The sequence below is a fragment of the Sander lucioperca genome, chromosome 23 (genome assembly GCF_008315115.2).
Source record: "Sander lucioperca isolate FBNREF2018 chromosome 23, SLUC_FBN_1.2, whole genome shotgun sequence".
Lineage (NCBI taxonomy): Eukaryota > Metazoa > Chordata > Actinopteri > Perciformes > Percidae > Sander > Sander lucioperca.
In genome coordinates this window covers 19,578,577-19,596,985 of record NC_050195.1, presented here as the reverse complement: position 1 = coordinate 19,596,985, position 18,409 = coordinate 19,578,577, and the positions used below count along the sequence as shown (strand labels likewise).

The 18,409-nt window shown below is 38.7% G+C and overlaps 2 protein-coding genes across 14 annotated transcripts in view; one reads left to right on the top strand and one right to left on the bottom strand.

Moving 5' to 3' along the window:
• Positions 1–170: 170 nt before the first annotated feature.
• On the bottom strand, positions 171–18,086 carry myl12.1 (myosin, light chain 12, genome duplicate 1). 4 transcript variants are annotated; one of them, XM_031292793.2, is made up of 5 exons: positions 18,081–18,086; positions 7,537–7,542; positions 1,445–1,639; positions 1,059–1,220; positions 171–723 (listed from the first exon to the last, which is right to left on the bottom strand). In XM_031292793.2, the coding sequence occupies exons 3-5, from the start codon at positions 1,626–1,628 to the stop codon at positions 551–553; spliced, it is 519 nt and encodes a 172-aa protein (XP_031148653.1). In that variant the 5' UTR covers positions 1,629–1,639; positions 7,537–7,542; positions 18,081–18,086; the 3' UTR covers positions 171–550. The 4 variants fall into 4 exon arrangements, with proteins under 4 accessions (XP_031148653.1, XP_031148650.1, XP_031148651.1 ...); XM_031292790.2 differs by lacking the exons at positions 7,537–7,542; positions 18,081–18,086 and adding an exon at positions 3,161–3,274 and having other exon boundaries at positions 1,445–1,644; XM_031292791.2 differs by lacking the exons at positions 7,537–7,542; positions 18,081–18,086 and adding an exon at positions 3,153–3,268.
• Positions 6,652–18,409, top strand: part of myom1b (myomesin 1b) — a 30,526-nt gene continuing 18,768 nt past the window's right edge. For 5 of the 10 annotated variants that reach the window (XM_031292781.2, XM_031292783.2, XM_031292779.2 and 2 more), the window contains exons 1-11: positions 6,662–6,817; positions 7,277–7,497; positions 9,374–9,508; positions 9,624–9,798; positions 12,123–12,280; positions 12,454–12,546; positions 13,697–13,785; positions 14,363–14,404; positions 15,207–15,221; positions 16,068–16,229; positions 16,950–17,111. In XM_031292781.2, the coding sequence (XP_031148641.1) occupies positions 7,346–7,497; positions 9,374–9,508; positions 9,624–9,798; positions 12,123–12,280; positions 12,454–12,546; positions 13,697–13,785; positions 14,363–14,404; positions 15,207–15,221; positions 16,068–16,229; positions 16,950–17,111 (1,183 nt within the window). In that variant the 5' untranslated portion in view covers positions 6,662–6,817; positions 7,277–7,345. Of the gene's footprint in view, positions 6,818–7,276; positions 7,498–9,373; positions 9,509–9,623; positions 9,799–12,122; positions 12,281–12,453; positions 12,547–13,696; positions 13,786–14,362; positions 14,405–15,206; positions 15,222–16,067; positions 16,230–16,949; positions 17,112–18,409 lie in introns of all 10 variants that reach the window. The other 5 variants (XM_031292780.2, XM_031292784.2, XM_031292778.2 and 2 more) reach the window with 4 other exon arrangements.

Here is an 18,409-nt window from a genome sequence, read left to right as displayed (position 1 = left end):
TTTTTTCCCACCCAGAAAGAATTCAGCTAGTGCTAGTCGGCACACGTTGAATGAATTTGGTGAGGAGGGAGTTGACTTGTCAAGACTTGAAAAGCACACAAAGAAAAATGGTGCTTTAGCATTTTAGTTATGCCACAAATATAAAGAGAAATAAAGAGAATAAGGCAACACATATTTCAGTTGTCATTTATGGAAGTGAAACAGTCAGCAAAATACAACTTGATAGAAGACTTTATTTAGAAAGTTCATATTATAAAATGTAAAAATTCAGCTAAACCTGATCACATGAATAGCAAAGACTTATCCCTTAGAGTTTCCAAGGTGCTGCCACTTCACATCTTTACATGAAAGGAAAAACATTTTTACAACCAATTAAATTTTTCCTTCTCATTAGAGATGTGTACATTTGGCAGTACTGGAAGTTCACAGCAAACAACCGTGGATAGTTATTGCTTTGGTTTGTTTGAAATTGGGTTTATACTGGAGAGTTGAGACATGCAGCACGGTGAGCTAACTGACGGAAGAGGCGAACGGGGTGGAAAGTGGCTCTTTAATCGTCCTTGTCCTTGGCACCATGCTTTAGGATGCGTGTGAACTCCACGTAGTTGAAGTTGCTTTTCTTGTCGATCGGGGCCTCCCTAAAGAGCTCGTCCACCTCCTCATCTGTAAACCGGTCACCCATTGTTGTGAGCAGCTCTCTGAGGTATTCTTCCTGGATGACACCTGAGGGTCAAAATCAGATAAGGTTTAGACAGAATAAACATTGTCCTGAAGAATTTCCTTTAGCTTGCAATGATAGCATTACCATCTTTGAGAAACCATTTGTCTTGAAGCTGGAGTGTTTTAGGCAAGGTAACTGTCAAATATAGCTGTAATTCAAAGTGCTTTTTATATATAAAAAAGGTAAAGACAAAATTGGAACAAAAACAAACCAGCAAAATAAAATTCACGTCTTATTTTAAGGCTTAAAGAGAGGAAAATGGCCGGGTATTTATTAGGGCAAACTAGGATTCTTTTGTGACTATCAAAGAAAAAAAATTACAACTGTCAGAATTTACCTGTCCCCTCCTCATCAAAGCAAGCAAATGCATTCCTGATCACATCCTCAGGGTCTGTGCCATTGAGCTTCTCCCCAAACATGGTGAGGAACATGGTGAAGTTAATGGGTCCAGGAGCTTCCATCATCATGGCCTCCAGGTACTCATCAGTTGGATTTTTCCCTATAAAAAAAGACACAGGTATATGCACTTAGTCTGAAGGGTTTTGAGTACAGAAGTGACAAGTGACAATAACAACTGATGAAACTCGTTTCAAAACAGCAAACTGGAAAGAGATGTAGGTGCAGACCAGCATGAGTGAAGTGCAGAACTGCTTACAACTTCTTACAGACTTGTTGGTTCAGCTCATCCTGAAGTAAAAACTGACTCAAGAGACTCCTACTCACCCAGTGAGGCCAGCATGTCGTGAAGGTCCTCTTTGTCCACAAACCCATCACGGTTCTGGTCAATCATGTTAAAGGCCTCCTTGAACTCCTGAATCTGAGACTGGTCAAACATGGCGAAGACATTGGAAGTTGCGCGCTGAGGGCGCTTCTTCGTGGTCTTTCCCTTTGCTCTTTTGCTTGACATTTTGACTGTTTCTTACCTATGTAAATAAATAAATATATACATGTTAGATTATACATCCCCGCAGCCAGGCATTATGACAGCTAAGAGCTTACTCCTTAAGGAAGACAAACAATCAAATCAGTGTAAACAGACAACAATAGGGGCAGAGGAACAAGACAAAAGGCCAGATAACAGACAAAAGATGACACACAGGGAGACAATTTGATCAAAGGGAACGTGGATCATGCTGTTACTCAAAATAAGATGTCGTCATTTGTGCCTACAACTCGGTTGCAGGGTATTTTAATTCTCTGGCAGTGATTCCCCAGTGTGGTGTCCTTCACTGGGCTATAAATGGAAATGTTCCCCTTCTTTCTAGGTTGAACAGCTCCCTGCCTTCACTGAGGGCCAGAGAACTACTGATGTGAGGACAGATGCCCTTATCAGGCAATGTCTTGAATGAAGACTTAAACTGTCTACATTCACATCTTTATGTTGACATACTGCATTTTTGCCACTGGGTGTTGATGGAAAATGGACTCAACTAGTACTGTGTACAATTTGGCTTTGTATTGAGACACTGTCAATATGGTGAGCTAACTATTATTTAGGAGACTGGTAATTAAACAAAATGCATCAGGTATAAAATGCGTCAAAATATTGACTTAAGTGTTCCTGATAAAAAGAAATGGCTAACGTTATGGTAGCATTTGCTTTGTTTGTACGCACAACCCGTACAAACCAATAGTTAACAAACAAAACCAACTTATCCTCACGTTAAATTGCTTTTAATATGGAAGCCCATTTCCGCCAGCGTGATGGGGGAAAAACCCCTCCTGTAACGTTAAGTCATTAACGTTATAACGTTTAATGAGAACCGTTCTTACTTAGCTAGCTAGTATCTCAAAATAATGATAGAATCTCAAAATTAGTAAGTATCTCAACATAAAGAGAAGCTTTCTCAAAATATACTAAGTTATTATTATTATTATTATTATTATTATTATTATTATTATTATTATTATGATGACTTCCAGGATCTGTTTTTTTGCATCACATTGGCGGAAATTTCATAGTTTGAGGACTTATCACAACTCCTAGCGCATTATTATTATTATTATTATTATTATTATTATTATTATTATTATTATTATTAAGTACGTACACAGCCTCAATGGTTTGCGGCCTAGCTTGAGTTAAATTATTGTGCAGACAGCTGTGAACGTTAACACCGAACAGCCGCGGAGTTACCCAGGTTCACAGGTAGATGTTTACCCTTATTAAGCTAACAATTAACATAAGTCTAAAATACACATGTAATAGCAACCGATTTGGTTTTAGCCATAAAGTGATTAGACGCGCAGCTAACAGTTAACGTTAGCAGTGTTTTCAGTGCAATCAACCATACAAGCAAAATGGCACGACAGCATGTTAATCAGATATACGCCTTTAATATTGGGAAGTTACCAGCTGTGTGGTGTCCTGATAGGAAAACACTTATAATGTAAGTAACTGTGATATACAGAAAAAAAGATATTAAAACACAATCTTACCTGACAACAACCCGATACTTGTCAGCTAGCCCGATGCTGCTCTTTTTCTCAACCACCGCCCTTCACTTCCTGATAATGATGTTGGGTTCCGTACAAACATTCAGAACAAACCAACTAAAGAAAATAGGGGGAATCATCAAGTATTAAAACAATGGTACGCTCTTGAAAAAGAATGGCTATGTTGTTTCGGTGTAAATACTACAATTAGAATATTCGTATTTAACCTTATTCGAAAACAGATCCTAATGTTTCATTGTTAGTCGTAGTAAAATACACAATGTACCCTTACACCCCCGGTGGAGTAAATGTAACTTCCAGAAACACTCCCTTGCCTGCGTTGACATTCCTGGATATGCCCTTTTAAGGTAAGAAAGAAGACATTAAATGACCCCGGTGGGGGAAAAATGGGCGTTCTCTTAATACATCCATGGTTAGGAAAACATATCAGGAAATTGATATGTAGTATCATATTAAATTGTTTTATTATGTCATATAGTATGCCAGTCACATGCAAATTAGTTAATTATTCCCCATTGAGTTGATACTGTTTGGCAGGGATTAAAGTAGTCTAAAGTATTGCTTTTACTTTATTAGGGTCATTTTGATCACTCAAATACCTTCATTTGCATCTCAACTAGGTGTCATTTATGCTCTTTTGTAGCATGTGGCAGTTGTCTTCGCTTGTTTATGGTGTTTGTGTTGTATGTCCTGCTGTAAAAATGTTGTTATGCTGCCTTCTCGACCAGGTTTCTCTTGGAATAAGATATTTTAAACTCAATGTGACTTGGCCTGGTTAAATAAAATGAAAGAAAAGGAAAAGAAAAGACAGCTCTTACCCTTAAACCTAAACAATAGAGGGAAAAATGTTGATAGGATGGATAATAATAGATAACAACAGTTGGTGCAGTACCCCAGGTCATTGCTGTTAAGGAAGGCTTAATGCTGCAGGGATTCAAAATCAAGATGTTAAACTGTTGACTCACAGGTTAAAACAAGCCACATCTGTCTTATTGTCCAGTTGTCATATCACTTTCAAAGTTGATAACAAAATGGTTGAACATGTGCCATGAGTCACTCATTGTAATGTGATAGGCCTATTTTATAACTAAACAAGACACCAGTCTAGAGCTGTAGAGCCCTAAAAAAACATGACTAGTGTTAATGATGGTTACAATAGGAGTTGAATGATTGAAAGAAGAAAAACAAAATGGAAATAACTACAGATCTCACTAATGGTTGTCTGGTCTTTCAAAGGAGGAGACGAACTAAACAGAGTATATTGTAGTGTCACCATAAACCACTAGAGTGTGCTAGCTTCATAGAAAACCTTACCTTTGCTCAGTGCTATTATAGACTGTTTCTTCTTGAGGTCATTAACAGTTTGTCTCAGCATGTTACCCAATCCAATGTGAGAGCTCATTTAATTTGTTCATGTCTAGAACTGTTATCTTAAACATTCAAGTAGCTTCAATGTGTGGGAGCCATACTAAGCAGAGCATAAAAATACCCCTAATAACCCCATGAGACGTCCATACAGTTGGAATTTCCTGGACAGCTGAACCTAGTGGTATGGTGCTAACATAAATGTGATTCATTACAAGCCTGATCACTTGGATAATCAAACTAGTGTGGAATGGACACAATATTAGAAAAACCTTTCAATATAATGCCATATTAACACAACTTCACCACTATCTGCTATATTGCCTCAAAATGACTAAAGAGTTGAATCAACACCTTGTGTCAACAAAACTTAACATTATAGGCTTACAGCTGCATTACATTATACAGATGTACTCACTGTAATGAAACATTTTAGTTATGAGGTGTTACAATTGTTACAATTCTGACAACCGTCAAGCACTAAACAGAATCATGTGACATACGATGCTTTTTAAATAGCATAGAATTAAGTCATTTTTTGGCTTTCTTGCCAAAACTCTCATGTTTGTATGCTGGATATGAAACTACAGCAGCAGCGGGTTAGCTAAGCTTAGCAGAAACAGGGAAAAAGAGCTAGCCTGACTCTGTCCAAAGGTAAAAAATAAATAAATAAATGATACGATGTGAGCTCAGAATTAGAGGTGTTGGTAGGCAGTAACCTTTGGACAGAGACAGGCTAGCTGTTCCCACCTTCCATTCTTTATGCTAAGCTAAGCTAACCAGCTGCTACCTGTAGATTCATATTTACCTTACAAACATGAGAGTGGTATCAATCTTCTCGTTTAACTTTTGGCAATAAAGCAAATAAGGGTATTTCCCAAAATGTCAAACTATTCTTTTAAGTAAACATATAGTCCAAATGCAGTTGAACTACAGCACTACAGGCTTAAGAGTTAACTGGACACACAGCAACTGATTGTAACAAGCTGTTTATATCACTGTTGCTTTTCTGATGATTAGTTAATTGTCTTGCCTCTTAGTTAATCAAAATTAGTAATGTTAGCCAATGATTTAATGGCTTGTGACATATTATATTACACTTGTAGAATATATATCCCAAATTCATTAGACAGCATGTAGTGGTATGGCTCTGCTTAATGTATTGTTCTCATCAGTGTTGATCTCTTTTAATGGGTTTGCACTTCAGATTGCTGCCATAACATTTTAGGTATGTTGCCATGCTGACTGTTGTATCATGTGGGACAGTGGTGGCTGAGGGCCAAAAAGAATAGTGTTCAACACAAAGGCCTTAGAGGTGTTCACTGACATTATATTTTTGCCATGGAAACTTACCAGGTGCGTATTGTTGTTGCATTAAATTTCCAGAACAATGTCCAAACATCTGTGGTACAATAAATCAGCATGCTAAATGGCCTGTAGCAAACTTTATTTAAACAGGAAAGTCCTGTCTTTACAGGATAACTTTTATACATTCATGTCATCCTGGCACAAGCAGTCTATCATAGTCTTTGATTTATTTAACATATCTTTTAGTAGCTGTTTATGAGCAGAGGGACAAGAGGGGACATTTGTGTAGTAGGACCGAAAAAGAGAGCGACAGTAACTGGCATCTGTTGCATGTGAAGCAAGTAACAATAGCATAGCTAAAGTTAGCAACAGTCACAGCTGAGAGTGCTGCGGTAAAAAGTCAAAACAAAAGCTGCTGAGGATTAAGCAGCGATGGCATACTGTGGGTTAAAAGTCAGCAAGAACTTCATGTTTGTGTGATGGACTTATTGAATTAAAAATAAGCCAATCTGGGGATCATTGTCTCTGGAAATGTTGGACTGTGAGGTGCTTTTGTAATGTGACATTAAATGTAGAAACTGGATAAAGGAGGCAAAAAAAGAGAATGTGGATAAAACTTGGACAAAAAAAAATGGAGAAAAAAGTACAAAAGTAAGCCTGTGCTGTGTTTACCTGCATATCAGGCAGCAATGCTCATCAGCAGAGACCTGCACCCATAAATGTGTTGCCCTACTGGAGTTGACTTGCCCCCCACACTCTGTTCTCAGCTATATTTATCCCCACCCTCACCATAAAAGGTTGTGACTGCTGCTTGGACACTCTGGCAAGGGCCAATATTATTTTGGTTGTGTAGAAACTGCAGCCCTGTACGCACCTACCTGTAGGTTTCCTGGGATATCAAGCTTTAAGTGTGGAGTTGCACCATCTTTTGCTTTAAAGTTTGGAGTTTGAGACTTTTTGTCCAGGGTAAGTGTCAACAGTTGTGTGGTGATACAATGTGATAAGCCAGGTTGTAGTTTTTGCATATGCCTGTCTAAGCATGCTGAGAAAGTGCCTGATTAACTGAATCTTACAGTATATTGTGTCTAGCTAGCTGATGTTACAGGTTTGAATGTACAATTTCATTATGGTTAAAAGTATTTTCCCTGTCGTTTTCTTTTTTGATCAAGAAAATATACTTGTTATTGTCATCATGGAGATAAATAATTTCTCCATAATATTATACAGGTGATTAATTTAATCTTGAGAGCTAGATTAACAGTCCATGTTCAACTATAAAGTACATGTTAAAGTAAATAAAAGCATGGCCAGCTTGTTGATGCAGTCAATTACTGATTTCAACAAAAGTCTGTAACATTTAAAATTAAGTGAAAGTCAAGATGAAGATGCAGTATAATATAATAGTCAATCCACCTGCTCTTGAAGACTAACCACACAGACAAACAGATAAAAAAACTCAGAAACCCTGGGCTCATACCAGGAGCGGCCTGCAGCATGTCTGGATCTATGCCATTCTACCAGAAGCACCATCGCCACTATGACCGTGGCTACAGAAGCAGGGAGACAGAGTCTAAACTGAGCCAGTACCAGACCAGCAGCAGATATACTGCTGGCAGCAGCACCTCAGCCATCAGCACAAGTAGGGGGTAAGGAAGAGGAAAAGGATCATACCTTCATCAAACCACTTTTTTCTCACAGGGAAGCTCCCCTTAACACCATCACCCAACCCAACTGATCAAGTTCACCTCCATCACCCTTGTTGGATCACTTCCCTGTCACTGCCCTGGGATAATCTTTCCTGCTTTGCTGCCATATTGACACCAAAGTAACCATCCTTCCCTCATCTGAATTATCTTTTATCAACCCTCACATACACACACACCTGAGGCTAATTGCTCCTTACTGGTTGAAAACAGCTCAGGATCATGCATGAAGCTTTTTGCATGAAGGCAGAGAGATGCCCTGTTTGCCGTTGTGCATGCTGAGAAAAATCTAACCTGTAACACACCTATTCCTAAATAACTAAAATAGTTATGGGAAATAACCTTTTCTGGTTTTGGTCTAGTTTTTGCTGCATTCAGAGCAACACCCCTTTGTTGGATAAGCTGTAAGGAAATGCACTGTTATGTAATGGCTGAGTTATGGTATATGGCATAGACTGAAATAGAATCTTGACCTTTGCATACCAGGATGGAGGGAAAGTAGCAAGTGACAGTTTGTCAGTCTATCTTTAAAACCTGGTAGCATTTACATTTGTTATTATATTGTGGAAACGTAGTTGCCTACCTTTATTTGCAATAGACACAAGTTGCTGTTCATCAGTGGTTGTTTTTGTTTCCCTGATTTGTGCAGTCCCAGTTGAATGCATTGGTCAGCTGTCCAGTGTTTCTAGTAGAGAATGGGTCAAATGAGGCTTTGTCAGTGTATGTGTCTGTTGTTAAATGTTTGAGTAGTACATTAATAAAGGAACACTAATTTTGCAAGGAAAGAGTAAAAGAGTTTTGAAAAATTAACAAAAACTGCAACAAAAATAAAAATGATGGTAGTGTCCAGTAGTTTGGTTTTATAGCTGATTCTCCAAATTCTTTGATGATGTGGATTCTCTCTAGAAATGTGCTTTTCATTCTTATTTTACGAATAACAAAACACCCAGTTTATTGCAATCCTATCTTTTACAGTTTCTGGCAGATCTTTAAATACACTGGCCTGGAGAGTGTGAACAGGTCAGAGGGCTTAGGTTTTAATAACACCATCTGATCTTGGCCTTTACACTCATGTGGCTGGGCAGCCCACCAGCCACCAAATCTGTGATGAGGAGAGGAAGATTATGATGTGATGATAAGTTAACAGTCAGTGTGGTTGCAATAATGTTGTTATGGCAAAGATACTGCATTTATGTAGACATGAACATTGGAATTTGTTATATGAAATAACCTTTTCTGGATATCAGTAATGAAACCGAAGCTCTCCATGTTATAATCTGTTTTAATGGGAGTTGTTGCAGCCTTGATCCTGGAAATTTAAGAGAGAGTAGATAGTCAAAGTTAGGTGGACAGTGACTCAGATAGATATAGGAAATGTAAGGGCAGTTGCCCTGTCCCCCTTCTTGCCTCCGCCTCCTTATCAGGTTCTTGTTATCTCATACCTTTAGCTCCCACCACAACTCTCCGAGGGCTGCAGATAGTGTTGCCACAGACAAACTGTGTGGTGTTCTTCTATTACTCCTCTTGTCATCCCTTCCCTAAATTTATTTTAAGAAAGCATATAGAGTGAGATAATTAATAATTAGATTAGGGTCTGTTAAGGATTGAATAATTACATGGTGCTCATATTGTCATATCAGATGGCTTTTGTTGATTGTGAAAATGCAATTATTGTGGAGGTGTAAACATAATCAAAACTAAACTACCTACACTACTTTCCCACTGAAACTTCATCTACAACTCATCTACCCTGGCTTCATCCCTACATGTTGATGTTATGTTTTTAGTTGAGTGCCTGATGGTATTCTATATGTCCCAGACTTAAAGTGTCTTCACATTCTGGGCTGGAGGCGAGCAGACTGAGCCCTGTACCCAAGAGAGCCAAGCCAACTTACTTGGCTGTGGATAAAGAGAACCAAATCATCGGCTATGTAGTGCCTATCTTCAGGGGCAGGTAATGAGCTCTTCACCGTATGAAACTGGAACTTCCAGAATGTTTTACAACAAAAGTTTTAATGGTGTGCCTTACTCCCCACATCCATCCCTGGCTCTGCTCTACAAACTCCTAGTCAAGAGTTTGTTACAGGATTTTCGAATACAGAAGAAGCAAGGGTGAGGGACACTGCTGCATACATGGCTCGCAGGGATTTGTTCACCAGTGGCCTGGAGATGGAGAGGTCAGAGCAGATCTCCAGGAGGGAGACCATGCGCGAGTCGGCGGAACGCATCTCTCTGAACAAAAGGGTCAGTGGGGGAATTCTACATGTAGCTTTTTTGAGGTCATACAGGAGGCCATATACTTTTACAACAACACAACTGTGTATTACTTTTACATCACAGAACATCGGTGACATTATTATGACACTGTCATACGGTATCAGTGTCCAGTTTAGTCCTTAGGGTTTGTTCTGATGTGTCTTTGCAAACCAGTAACCTTCATGACTCACTGATTGGCTTTTCATACCCACAACATCACTGTAGACAAGACGTCACAGACTGGCTTTTGTTACTTGTGACATCGCAGCAGACAATCTCAGTCATGACATTACAGATTGACTTCTCTTACTTGTCAACTCACTGTAGACTATTCTCTTTCAAATTGTTTTTTGCTTGTTGCTTGGGTTAATTGTGACTTCACAGTATGCCCACTCTGCTTTTGTACATCACAGAATGGCTTTTGTTGCTTGCAACATCACCGTAGACCCTTCTGTTTCATGGTATAACATAATAATAATTATGCTATACATAAACATTATTTGTAATTGTGACTTTGCAGCAGAAAATCTCAATCATGGCATCACAGATTAGCTTCTCCTACTTTTGACAGGACACAACATCATAGAATCACATTGTTCCTTGTGACATAACAGTAGGCTGTTCTGTTTCACGACATCATGGAATCAAATTGTTACTTGTAACATCACAGTTGATCGTTCTGTTTCTTGACATCAACATTTTTATTTGTGACATCATAGTGAAAAAAAATCCATTTAAACTTGAAGGTATAGTGCGTAGTTTCTGTCGCCCCCATGAGGAATTCTTAGTAATGACAACAACACTGTCGGCGCGTCCGCCCCCACCCCTCCTCGATGCAGTTGCTAGCAGCTAAGGAGGGCACGGAGGTTTAAAAAGACATGATGGACTCTTCAGAAGAGTTAATTATCTTCACTTGAGTTTCTGCGCGGGAAAGTCACCGGACGACACAATCTTCTGAACACAGCCATACTGAGAAATACAGACGGAGTTGTGTGGAGCTGATTGTCTTATTTAGCTTTGTAGCAACTCATTTGGCAATGGCTTGAATGTAACGGACGTTTATTAATATCAAAAAGTTACGCACTAAAGCTTTAATATTAGTCTACATAACACAAATGTTATCTACATTAGTCACATTACTGAGCATAATTCATTGCAGTTCTGCTTAGGAACACCAAGCACCTGTGAATAAGTAGTTGTTACTACTACTCCTTACACAATGAAGTTATTAATGCCCCTTGTGGTAGAATATTGCTAAATTGAGACTAGTAGTCCTCTAGGTCACATTCAAGTCACAGGTTAAAGCCCAACATGTTCAATTTGGAAACATTTCATCACAACCTGTGTAGACAGAGTTTAGGGAGACTGAGCAGCTGTATGATAACAAAAGTCTTGGGCCTGTGTATCTCTGTCTCTCAAGGTCCCTGGAATTAGATAAGGCCCCCCACACACAGGGAAGACAGTTGAATAAACACACACACCTAAGGATAGGCTCTACTGCAGTATGGTCAGGGTGACATTGTTTTTAGTCTGTGCTGAGGTGTTTGGGTTCATGATTTAGAAGCACATGTGTTCACGGTGCCAGTAATATCTTTGTTTGCATTGAAGGTTATAGAAAGCCTGTATTTTGGTAAACAGTTAAACGTAACTACTCCAGCATAAGTTAAATACTCCTTGGAAATGAAGATATCCTCAGAGTTGGGATTGCACTACATGAAACTACACTGTGGTTAAATCGTACTGCAAATTGCACTGCTTCATCCTAATTCTCTTTGATCAAGATTCATTAAATGCTTCTAAATAAGTCATCAAAGTCTCCTGAAACTTCTTCAAGTCTCCCAATTTTGGCTCTCAAAAATTCTAAGACATCCCTGTTGATTATGTGAAGTAGTAGCCGGCCATTCATTAAGCATCATAAATCATAATCACAGTCTGTCTCCACTTATAGCCATTCTGCTGCGTGACAAATTCCTCAGGAGATCATGTTTCTTGAGACACAGGGAAGCAGTGTCCCAACGGTGTTGTCATATTATGTGTTGAGTTACTGGATGCACAACGAGACAGGCTCCTCGACACCTCTACTATTCATAGGACATGAACAACACACACACACTCATAAAACGTGTCACGTTCATGCATGTGTAAAACAAATAAAGATATGTTGGGATCTTGCTCAATTTGTGTTTGTAAAAGCTTGGTTTTTGCCTCAACCATGCATTGTGAATTGGGATTTTCTTTTTTTGAAACCTTATGGTTGGCAAAGGTACAATTTTCCTGAGTGATTTAATGCTTAAGTACTGTTCTGTTTGTAGATCTATGAACACGGGGAACACTTTAAGCGCATAAACGAAGACAGCCTGATGCACGCCCCGGAGTTTGTGATTAAACCACGGTCCCACACTGTGTGGGAGAAGCAGTGTGTGCGGCTGCATTGCACTGTCAGTGGCTGGCCCGACCCACGGGTCGTCTGGTAGGTCACAGACATACATCACCTATAACATAATCTCTAATATTTCCTTTCTGTTCCCTCAACATCCTGCTTATTCCTTTATTATTTTCCTCTTGATTCTGTTTCATCTTTTTCAAGTGTTTTCTGTTTCCTCTGGTCTGTCCTTTGTCATGTATTCTGCCTCCCATTACAAGGTACAAAAACAATGTGGCAATCGACCCGATTGGCAATGCTGGGAAGTATAAACTTGAGAGCAGATACAGCGTGCACTCACTGGAGATTAACAGGTAGGTGTAGCTTTTCCTTTCCACAGTTCTCAAAATAAAGTATTCTCAAAAATGCACTGAAACATCTTGTTTCATGGCTTCACAGGCTTTATCCAGAAATATTGCAGTTCTCAGGCCCTATCACTTGAGTTTAACGCAGACAATATAATTGTTCACCTTGATAACAGACCATAGACTGTAGAAAAGCATGGAATGGAAGTAATGTCAATAATATCTCCCATTGTATTTCTGAAGAGACAATTTTGAAGTTTACATTTGGGTTAATTGTTGTCTGCCATCTTTGGCACTTAACTTAGCTCCACTTCGATACAATGGACGGGGTACGTAGTTAACATTCATGTAACTGCCCCAGAGTTCAAGCACAGTCTTTAAAAATATGTTTATGTTTTACAGGAAAAGAAAGGAGAGATATTTATATAAAAATAGTAAAAGATTATTCTTTTTTACACTTACATATACAGTAGCATATAATGAGAGATTAATTCATAATTTATACAATTATTTAAACGAACAATTATTCAAATTACCAACACGCAGTAGAATGAATGAATTAAGTGGTTAATTTGGACTGTTTAAATATAACCAGTCAAATATTTTTTATACAGCACCTTACTTTAGCATTGGCTTAATCTTTCAGTCATGATTGTACCCAGTGGAAAAGAACCAAAGCTTCCGTCTTTATGTGTGTCATGGCCATGCCTTTGGCCCTGCATAACTTGTCCAAACAGACAGACTGTGAGCCACATTATTTCCCATGCTTCTACAGATAACAAAGCCTGTCTAAACATAGCTAAGACCATTTCACCATTTCAAAGAGCAGCCAAAACTCACAAAGAGGAATTTACAGTATGAGATTATCTTTATGACGTGTTAGTGGAATATGTCGGCTCGACTCAGCTGTAGATACTTTTGTGTACAGCGACCCAAACCACCTGGTGCACATGACATCACCAGCGGTGTCTAGTTATTGCCCGAGTATTCCTGGCCAGGAGTTATGGAAGGCTTTACAGTCGGGGCTCACATAGTTGGTATTATTTACATGGTTGATGAGGGCTGAGGTTGAGGTGGGGGAAGGGCACTGTACAAGTTAATCCTTAAAACAGAATGTGCGAATCATGGACATTTATCATCTGATGCTCTCCTCTTTCAGATGTGATTTTGATGACACGGCGCAGTATCACGTCTCTGCCATGAACTCCAAGGGAGAGCAGTCTGCATATGCCTCTGTCGTTGTTAAAAGTGGGTTTCACCAAGTGAAGTCTTGAAAACATCACACCCCCAATGCTCTCGACACGAACAAGCTCTCAAAACTGTTTTGTCGTGATCACACAATTATTTAAAATCACAAGTCAGTAATAATATCAGTGTATACAGTTTCTAAATTATTCTTTATTACTTTTCAATATCTTGGCCAATATTACTTTATTTTACAAAATTGATCTTACTTTTTTGTTAATCTATAGGCACTGGTGTTAGCATAAATCCTTATACACTTTACATTAATTTCTTTATTGTTTTATTCTTATGTTGTTGAAGTTTTTAAACAATCTCTGGCACAAGAATTTTATTCAGGATTAATAAAGTTCTATCTTATCTTATCTTATCTTAAATGTAGCTTTAAAGGTTTTCTTGTTAATAGCTTCTGTAAAACTGTAATAGGTCTCAAACACAGGAACCAAATGTAATTTAAGTTGTAAGTGCCATTATGATTAGAGACCCACTATGTGAAAAGTGATTTCTCATGTGATTTTGATATCTTGTCAGTATAATACTGTTAACACTATGTGTGTGCTGTAATTGCTGCTATTCTCCATAGGGTTCAAAGGGGAAATTGATGAGTCCCTGCCATCCCCCAGACGTAAGTGTGAATTTACTGTGTATTTGTTTTTATTTTCGATTGTGTTGTATTGTGGAATTTAAAGCTGCATATATTCACTTATGGCCATCAGGGGGCAGATGAAGAAGCTGAAAGACACAGCCTTGACATTTTTTTCTAATTAAGTTGTTACGGCTTACGTGTTAGAAAACAGTTACTTATTTACACATCCAGCAGACGCTGGGCAACATTAGCACTCATTTGGAGCTATGTTTTTAGTCACCTAAAGATTATAAGTCACTCTCCTTACAGCTCTGTTTTGGTCTCTTGAGAAAAATATTTGTGTCTTCAGCTGCAAGATGTTCGATTCTCTTCACCAGCTTGCTAATTTTGTCTGCCTGCTATGTGGTGCTGTGCCTATGCCGTACAGCTGAGACTATTTGCTGAAAACATCTGCCCTCTGTTCCTGGAAGCAATGTTAATGAGAGCAATGAGACTAGACAGCAAATATTGTGGCAAAACAAAACAATGAGCTAAAAGAAGCTAAAAAAGCTCCAAACAACTGTGTAATAATGCTCTGTTGGTTTGTGGCTGATTTCACATCGCATGTAGTCATTTGATTCAAAGTTAAAATAATGCAGCTTTAATGTTAGCATTATGCATTTATCCCAAAAATAATAATTAAAAAACATAATTCAATATTATTAACATTATCATGCTAACTGCTCAAACATGATTGACTGCAGTGATGAGTGCAATGTGTTGGGTTGGGGGCTGTTAAGACAGGTGGGTGCTACTGCACTAACAACTTTTCTGTTTCCTTGATGCTACGGCGACAATGCAGGGGCCAGTACTGAAGGTAACAGGGTCACTGGAATCTGGTTTGAAAACATTTTGGTGAACTTGATGTTTTCACTGACTACATGTCCATGCATGACTCCTTCTGTCTGTGTAGAGTTCACTGTATTCTCCTGAAGTAGTTCATATGGAAAAATCTACAGATTTTTCAGCATTTCCGGGTTGAAAACAATGTTGAAAGTATGCAACCTTGTAAGCTTATATTCTCATTAGGTAGAAGGACTGTGCTGCTGTGAGAAGATTAGAAAATTAGAGTACATGTTGTTGTCATTTGATAATAATAGAGCCTAAGTAGGCCTACAATGTATTGGGAAAAGTAGCAAACTGTTAGTTAGAAGTATTTCTTTTTATTTTAGAGATCATTATTTAAACATACAGTACATACTGTATATATCTTTTTAAATCTGTAAATGATCACAATAAAATAATTGTATTTTCAACTATCAACAACTAAAATCACTGGATATTAAGTTTATTTTTAATTTTCACGTGTCTGCTGTGCTTCACTGTTTAATGCATGACAAGTTGCAATATTCCCCCCACTTCTTTTTGTGAGCACTGTACTGCAGTTTCAGAGTAACTCTTTTGGTCTGTATTTGTTTGTTGTCCTTTATTCTTGAACATGTGATACATGTTCTCTTCTCCACCTTCTTCTGTCTGGCTGAAAAGTTTTGATCCAGCTTATTGGTTTTCTGTGGATATGATTATTGATGTGGTAATGTTCTGTCTCTTTTACAGTGCAGTGTTTTGTTCTTCCATTTGATTTGAACACTCTTTTTACTTGTTATGCGTGTCTGCACAATAATGCCAGTCGGAGCTCTGATTCTGTTTCACGCTTTGTCTGTAGATGGCCCAGTGTCTGAGTATGGCATCAACTTCCAGACTCACATTGTTGATAAATTTGGTGTGTCGTTTGGAAGAGAGGGTGAGACCATGAGTCTGGGATGTACGGTCATCATTTACCCTACCCTGCACCTCTACAAGCCAGAGGTCCAGTGGTACAGAGACGGTAAGCAGATGACGCCAAACTGTGGATTATTGCAGATTTAGCCACTCCAAACCAATGCCTGTATCACTATCACTGGGATAAGACTTCAACAGTGGTGGAAGAAGTACTCTGATCTGTATCAATACCAGAGTGTAAAGATACTTTCTTACGAGTCCTACATTCAAAATTTTACTTAAAAGTATTGGCATAAAAATATACTTATAGTACCAAAAGTAGAAGTGCTCATACAGAATGGCCCATTTCAGAATGACATGTATTGTTAGTGGATTATAGTATGTGTTCATCACTCTAATGTTGCAGCAGGTAAAGATGGAGCTAATTTGAATCTCTTTATATGCTGCTGGTCAGCTGGTGAATTTTTTATCATAACCGATAATAATACATCATAATGTATTTGTTGATTATATTTTATATTATTAATCTGAATCTGCAGTCACTAAAGGATTAAAATAAATATAGTGGAGTAAAAAGTACAATATTTGCCTCTGAATTGTAGTGAAATTTAAAGTAGCAGCCCTACCTCAAAATAGTGCAGTACTTGACTAAATGATCTGAATACATCACATGTATTATTTTGGTTGGGACAATAACTAAAAGTATGAAATGAGTAGTTATTTTGTAAGATTCCCTGTGCATGTCTCTGCTTGGTATATTATTTTATAAAGAAGGATTAGATTAGTAATGCATGTTACTGAGCCACCCTCCATCTTTTTCCCCCAGATGTTCTGCTGTCTCCTTCTAAATGGAACCACATGCACTGGAGTGGAGATCGAGCCACGCTGACACTCACACACCTCAACAAAGAGGACGAGGGGCTCTACACCTTGCGTGTCACCACCAAGTCTGGATATGAAACCTATTCCGCCTACGTCTTTGTCAAAGGTGGGTGCACCTTCCTTAACTTGTCATTAAAAAGCTAGATGACTCTCAGCTGTTCACTAGATAATGGATTATAATCTAGTTTGTGTAAAGATGGCTGCTGCTGCTGTATGTAAAATATCTAATTTGGGAGATTACAGTCCCAAATCCATCCAGATCCAATGTTGCTTCCAACCCTGAGACTCCTTCAGAGGTCTCAAAGCTCTGACTTCTTAGTGATTATCGATTAAACCTCAATCAAGCCTGTTCTAACACCTCACTTCATGCACATTAGGAAAAAGTCCTCAAGCCTTTAATTCTGTAAAATGTTACGTATCTAAGATGTCTCCGAGCAGACACTTCACTACCATCCTAGTCAACACACGCTAAAAGAAACCTGATTCCCCCCAGCTTTGTTTTCATCAAATATGTCATTAGATCATGGTCAAAGGCACAACAGCACGTCCTCTGGCACCTGGTGACAACACCACATCTAATAGTCAGTGTTTGAATGTGAGTGACTGGTTTTAAATAGGATATATCTAATAGAGACAACAATAGAGTTCCAAGTCCCCGGCATCTGTTTGAATACAGTGGAAAAAGCGGTCAGTGAAGCCTATCTTTGCTGCCTTCAGAGACAATCTGACCTTTAAAGCTTCAGCTTCTACACATAGACCCTGTTGTTGACTCTGTTACAGCTCAGGGTTGCCCAGTAAAGAAGAGGTTAGGTACAGTCTCCTAAGAGCCTGGCTGCAGTCAGGCTATTATCAGAGAGTTCAGCTATGGAATGAGTCTGGCTGTGAGCGTGCAGATAGATACTGTAAATATCTGTTTCAAGGAGAAACAATAGGCTGCCCTGTTTCCTTACTGCTCTTTGTGGCTCTCTTTGTAAGAAAACACACTATCTGGTTCTCTTTATGTATCTCTCAGTATGCTGTTATAATAGACTGATCATTATAAAGTTGCTTAATTAAAAAAATCCTCTTTTGTAACTTTTTGACCTGTTACATGTTTTAAAAGTATCATTTTGTTGACAGTTTATGGTTGTATCATGCAGGCTGCATATGTACATGCACCCAATAATGATATGCCCTTACTTTATGATGCAACTCTTGGTGGCTTAGCTTTACCCCTTATGTTTCTTTAAGAGTCACCTCTCTTATCCCCTTTCACTCCGGGGCTGCAGCTAATTCTGTCCTCCTGCCACTGATTGCTCTCGGTTCTCTTGTGTTTGACTTGATGACCAGAAACATTCCAGGCTTCATATCCTGCAGCTACACAGTTCCGCACAGGGCACAGCTGACTTTCAAATCACCAGCTAC